This window comes from Spermophilus citellus (genome assembly GCF_964194105.1).
Source record: "Spermophilus citellus genome assembly, chromosome: 3".
Taxonomy (NCBI): domain Eukaryota; kingdom Metazoa; phylum Chordata; class Mammalia; order Rodentia; family Sciuridae; genus Spermophilus; species Spermophilus citellus.
The window spans coordinates 219,928,771-219,935,470 of NC_138184.1; the positions used below are offsets into that span (position 1 = coordinate 219,928,771).

At 42.0% G+C, this 6,700-nt stretch overlaps 1 protein-coding gene across 1 annotated transcript; it reads left to right on the top strand.

Annotated features, from left to right (window-relative positions):
* Window positions 1-1,836: 1,836 nt before the first annotated feature.
* PIP (prolactin induced protein) lies at window positions 1,837-6,261 on the top strand (the record flags this gene model as incomplete). Its single annotated transcript, XM_081283334.1, has 4 exons — window positions 1,837-1,931; window positions 2,523-2,628; window positions 5,786-5,900; window positions 6,137-6,261. The coding sequence occupies 4 exons, from the start codon at window positions 1,837-1,839 to the stop codon at window positions 6,259-6,261; spliced, it is 441 nt and encodes a 146-aa protein (XP_081139460.1).
* Between the last annotated feature and the right edge of the window lie 439 nt (window positions 6,262-6,700).

The window sequence follows — 6,700 nt, forward strand, 5'->3', positions numbered from 1 at the left end:
CTAATCGACTAGTCCATTGTTCATTGCACACTGACTAGTTTACAATTTCCCCCTAAGAGTCCCCTGTTAGATTGGATACCCTAACCATTGCATGGGCAACTTTTGCCATAAAGCTCATTAAAACACTGCTACATATTATCTACAGAACTGAAAAGCTATTTAGATTCTACCTGGCTTCTGAAACACCAATGTTTCCAAATGTACTCAAGCCCATGAATGCTGATACCCCTATGTCCCTTGTGCAACACACTGAGGACACGTGGATTTTGGCATGGTGGATTTGCCCACTCTCCGATAAGTTAAACTCAGTAAAATGTATAAGAAAACACAGTCCTACAGGATATGCAGGATGCAGGTATCTCCACCCAGACCTAGGCAGTGAGGGTGGTAGTTGAGGAAATTAGGCTATAGTGACTTGTGGCTTGTTGCATCACATCTAATGGCCCACATATGTCATTCTGGTGGAAATTATTCAAACAAGTAAGAGAAGATACAATGTAAAGAAAATGAAGACATAAAAGAATGTTCATGAAGGAAGGTCACTGTGACCAGGGCAAGGTGTAATGAAGTTCCACCTTGAGTTCAGGGAACAGGAACAAAGAAAGCATGCAATCACAACAAGAGCTGCAGTTACCAATGAAGAATGACATCAACCATTCCCAGTTCAAGAATGTGGAGGGAGGCACAGGAGCTCAGCAAGCAGGACAGAGAAACTTTTAAAAGACATCCAGAAACTGGAATTCAGACTTCAATTCTGAATGCCAGCTGTAGCAACATATGCAGATAACTCCTAGAATGGGGATTTTCACTCCTGTGCCCAAAAGGATATTCCTGGGCTCCTGTAATGTGGAGGATAGGAGCAAATAGCACAATCCATAAATTATAGACTAAAGTAAGGATCTAATTGATTAAAGAGAAATAACAAAGTGCCACTGTGAGTAAGAGAGTCTCCCCATCATCCATGGGGAAGAACACTTTGGCCAGGGCTTCCCCTGACATGGGTTGTGCCAGAGGAGGAAGTCCTTTCCATTATCTCTTCCTGTGTGTTTTATGCCACAAGACAAGTGTGAGAAAGTGGCCAAGTCAATATGGAAACAAACAGACACTTTGATGCCAAACAGTCTGTTTGGGAATGCTAACTGCCAAATGTTCAGGAATTGTATCAAATGACAAGATTTATTAGTCTCCTGCACTGAGGACTTTGGGGCATCTGAGATCTTGGTCATCTGTAGCATGTACCACTACACCTGAAATTCAGAAGGAATTAAAAATCACAGACATCTTTATATGGACCACTCCCCACCTACCCTTCCCTGAACTTAATCTGGTGGCACTTTTCTATCCCCCAGAGCAGTCTCCCTCTTCCCTAGTTCTCATCCTATGTGAGTGCTGGTGGTCCCTAGCAAGCCCTGATCACCCTATCACTCCAAGACACTGTTTGGATGACATCTACTCTTGAACTTAATAGAAGAGTACTCAAGCCCATGTGCTCTATATTAGTGGCCTGGACTCCGCCAGCACAGTTGGATCACTGCCTGCAGAGAACAAGAGAGCAGGGATGGGACAGGGGCTATACCTCACTGCAGACACTGAAGGGACAGAACCATGTCCTTAAGCCAGGCAAGTGCCATTCTGAGAAGCTCTGATACTGAGAAAATAAGGAAGACAAACAAAGTTCAGCTCAACAAGGAAAGATCATAAGTAGGGAGCAGGATTGGGTGAATCACTTCGTAGACCTACCTGGCAGCTCCTCCTCTTCCTTGATGTACATATAAGAAGTATGCTGGACACCAGGATCACCACTCTTCTGGGAAGTCACCTTCTGCCTCCTTCAGCATGCGCTCTCTCCAGCTGCCACTCAGGGCTGGCCCTGCTGCCCTGCTCCTGGTCCTGTGCCTGCAACTGGGATTCAACAAAGCTCTGGAAAACCCGTGAGCCAAGCCCTTCCTTCCACAGAGAAACCTTAGGGAGGGCTTCTTTCCTAGTCAGGAAATCTGTACATCCCTTCCTATAGAGTTTTAAAACTTCCTGGGACATGAGTTCCAAAGAACTAAGTAAATTCTAATTGCTGGACCCTATCCAGAACAAAGAAGGAGGATCTTTCAGGACAGTCATAGAAAGCCAGTGCATGGAGATGTTTGCTGGAGTGATGTGATTCTGTGGCTATGCTGTCCTCTCCTAAGGGTGACTCCCCTCCCATCCCACAGCAGATAAGCAGCAGAACCTGTAGGGTGTTATTAGTAAATGACGTGTGGTATCGTACTTGAATCTTCATTTTTTTTTCCTTTTTGTAAACTTGTTCTTTTTTGTCAATGGAAATAAAATGGAAGATGATCTATTTTAAATAGAATCCAGTTGCTTTTCAAAATGAAACTAAATCCATACACAATATCCAAACCTACCCGCAGGCAAAAATTCCTGGGGCTCTGATGCTAAGCAGTTCATCCAACCCCACCGTCTCCCGCCATTCCCATGAACAAGTCTATGATCTCTGTTCCTTGTTTTTCTCTTCTGGGAACCAGTCGGAACGTGATAGATTTTGATGTGGATTTCCCACAGAGAGCAAGAGCAAATGAAGAAGTCACTTTGAAACTGAAAGTTCTAACAGAACTGAGAGAATGCATGGTGGTAAGTACAGGCCTGAGGAGGGACCTCCAGACAAATCCTACTTCTTATTAGGAACAAAATTGAACGCTCTCTCTCTCACACTTGTGTTGCCGGATATACTTAACCTCCTCATAAGTTTTGCTACTTGAGACTCAGAACAATTGTGGGAATGTGGGATGAACATTCTCATTTTAGACATAAGGAAACTCTAATCCCAAGAGGTTTAGAGAAGATGAGAAAGGAGAGGAAGGAATAAGAAAAAAAATACAAACAAGAAAACAGAAGTGACAAAGAAGGAAAATAAAAGAAAAAACAAAGCCTAAGAGCTGCTGGAGAACCAGTCATAGTTCCTCCAAGGCCCTGAGCATTCCTGGTCTGGGATGGAAGCCTGGACAGAGGGTTCTTGGTAGGACTGATTGCAACCCCATGCAGTAGGTTGAGGCACGGAACAGAAGGACTTGCAGAGCATGGTGCCTCATCTCCTGTGAGCCCTGGGCCAAGTCTGCCTTTCGCTCCCCCTTCCTCTGCTCTTTTGCTTCAAGTCACCAAAAGTTGGCTCTTGTTCTGGCCCCACCCTCCACTCCACAGATTGTCCTCTTTTTTCCAGTTCAGCATTTCTTGGAGGGAAGTCTAATTTGTAGATTAGACTGCAGTAGAACAGAAGTTCTCGAATCATGATGAGCCTAAAACTCACCTGGCCATCCTGTCAAAGGACAGATCCTGATTCCAAGGAGTAGAGAGAAGCCAAAACTTCTAGATGTCTCAGGAACTCCAGAGCATGCAGAAGCTGTATTCCAAGGACAGTACTTTGAGCAACCTGGGGTTAGAGCACTACATCACTCTGTATTTCCCTACAACATGAGTTTCCTGATTTGAGTGAGATTTCAGGACAGTGATTAAATAGGACACAAAATTGGGAGCATGAGGATAGCTATTCATTTAAATATATTCTGGAAATATCTCTATTCTGATAAAAGAGTTTTGATCTGAAAATGCAGAACATTCCAACTACTGTGTCAAAGTTTTTCTATTTGAATTCCGAGAATCTGAGCTCTGTATGCTAAATTGGATGGGAGGGAGCCTGAGTCATAGTTTTCAGTTTTGTGATTTGTTTAATCAAAACTGAAGATGAGAAAGGGGAAAATGAGTACTTAATGCATGCATAAAATTTTTGTGTCAATGGTAGTTTATGGTGGTGATAGTTAATGAAAGTCTATTTTCACTCCTAAAGAAGGGATAGGTGTAATAAAGTGTATTTAAATCAATAAAAAGACATGTAATGCTATGATCAATAAAATTATGCTTTTAAGCATCTTGTTAGTACAATAGAGAGAGTGACCTTTAAAACCCACCCAAGTGCAAATAAAAACAAGGAACTCCTTAGACTGAGTAATTGTGCAAACAGGTAAAAGCAAATTATATCAGCTTAGTCAACCAATTTTGTTTGTAGCTTTCAATTAAAAAAGAATATAATTACAAAAAACATCTCTATATATTTATACTTTTAGGAAAATATAATTTGTTTATATAAATTTAAAATTTACACCCCCTAATTTTCTATCAAATATAATACTTTTACAACTAAAGTTTTTATATTAGTCTCACATTTGTTTATTGTAGAATCAAAGCACAGTAGATTGTTCCTATAATTATATACTTGAATATACAGATCATATAAGACTTTAAGGCTAAAGATACTTGTGGTTAATCAAAAAAATTAAGCATTTTTGTGTTATGGACCATTTTACTGGTCTCATAAAATGTATGAAATAGTTATCAGAAAATTGCTTTTAAATGCATAAAGTGCATTGGATGATACAGGATAACTACCATATTGAATTACAACAATAGAAGTTCTGATACAGTGATATATGTGTTTACCAATACGTTAGCTGGAAAAAATACATTTAGAATATAAATAATATTAGATTTCATTTTATGAAGTCATTGTCTGAGATGGTTGTGGTTGCTCAGCTTGAATAAAGAACTGTGCTGGTCTTTGACAACATGTCATTCATTCATGCTATGCTGGAATTCCACTGGATTCTGATACTTCTGCTGCAATTATAGAAGTGTTGAAATTTCCATTCATAATGATATTTTATTGCAAATATGATTTTTTTAAAAGTAAACAAGGCAAGTATAGGCTTCTCTAAACACCAGGACACCCCACCCCCCTGGTGTTCTCAGCAGCATTCCAAGGGGGAGAATTATTATTCAAGGTGGAGTTTCCAGGTATCTGAGGAAGCTTCAGGGCTGGGAAGGCTGTGGGTGCTTCAGCCATGCTGGTGCAGCCACTTTGATTGCCACCTTTTGTTCAGGGTGGTGAAGAGTGCAGGCCATGTTCAAGGTATTTGAATCTATAAACTGTATTTTGTTGCTCCTGGTGGAAAAGTTGCATATGCTGTTGAGGCAACCATGTAGCCTTAATGATTTTCATACTGAAGGAATGCCAAAGTTCAGTTAAATCTTGGCAAAGTGAAGATACAATTTTTTCCCATCTGAGCTCACAGACTCAGTACTCAATCTACAGATCCCTCTGGGTGGATGGGTCTTGGGATACAAATACTAACTAGACAACTGAAATAGACAGAAGCAATAATTGCAGATACTAAAGCAATCTCAAGCTGAAATAGGAAAAAAGAACCATCATGGTTCTACTTGCTTATCTAACAGCCAGGCTTGGGATTCCAAGGCTGTTTCTACCTGACCATGGAGGAAGTCAGAGGGAAAGGTCTAACTTCTGTCATCCCAGGTCACAGGATCAGCAGGGCCCTGACATGTGATGACAACAAGGTCTGACCTTGACATGTATACCTGAGCAGCAGCCAGGATGCTGTCTCACTGGGTCACAGACCAAAACTTCGTGCAGGTCAATTCCCCAAGCTCCAGCTATAATCTAAGCAAGCTGCTCTCTGTTGAATGGCAGCCCTGGGATGAGCTCTCCTTGCCCTGGGAGTCATAGCATCTTCCTCTCCCCTCCTGAGTCTCACACCCACACTTCTCAGGCAGGAGATTGAGGACTTGAGGAGAGAAAACCTAACACTGACTGACCCATGAATGGACACCACATGAGTGGGCTCCTGCATGCCTCTAGCCCACATGCATCTTCTCGTTCTCTGTCTTTCCCTCCCCTTCCCATTCCCCAGACTAACACTGAGTCCTCTTTCCCCACAAGATTAAAGCTCACCTCCAAAGCAACCCCCAAATTGAAGGTCCCTTCAACTACAAATTTACCCGCTGCCTCTGTGAAGATAATCCAATAACCTTCTTCTGGGACTTTCAGACCAACAGTAAGTATAAGTGTAGTCCAAGGAAGGTGTTATTCTCCTACCAGTGAGGAAGACCAGGAACAAATGTTCAGCATAAGCTCTGGGGGGAGGAATGGAGGGGTGGCTGGGAAGGAGAAGCCCAGGGGGAGTCCATAGGGACAAAGCCCAAAATGGAAACACTGCATGAGAAAAACTAAGAAGGGAAATCAATTTGCAAATGATTTGGGGAAAATGATCTTTGTCCTCATCTCTTCCAGGGACTGCAAAAATTGCAGTAGTGGTTGACATAATTAATGAGAAAAATATCTGTGTTGAAGATATTTCAGTGGTTCCCAATGAAGCAAACCGATATTATACTGTGCGTACCCTGTTCATAGGTTAATGAAACCCCTTCTGTGTCCACCAGCACCCATGTGGTTTTCTCCAAGTAAGCTTGGCTGGGGTTCCTGTTGAGGTCTGTAAAATAAACGGTTCAAGCTTCTCCATGTTTTGTTGTGTCTTTCCTCCAAAATTTATCCTGAAATTCCCAGAATACCCTAAGTTTCTATAATCTTAACCTTTCAAAGAAACTTTATTAAGGAAATTCATGGTTCTCACCACCCCATACCCTTTGGAATAAAGAAGAAAAAAGAAGAAGCAGGGAAGAAAAGAGCCGTTCTCACAGAGAGGAAAGGCAGTAACCCCCAAACTCAGAACCAATGGAAGGCAGAGACAGGATGGGCAGCCAGGTCTCCCTGCTTCTTGGTCTTCCTCACCCCATGGCCTCTAGATCTGCCTTGAGATTCCAGGGGATGGGACTTATTCTGCATGTGGTAAAGCCA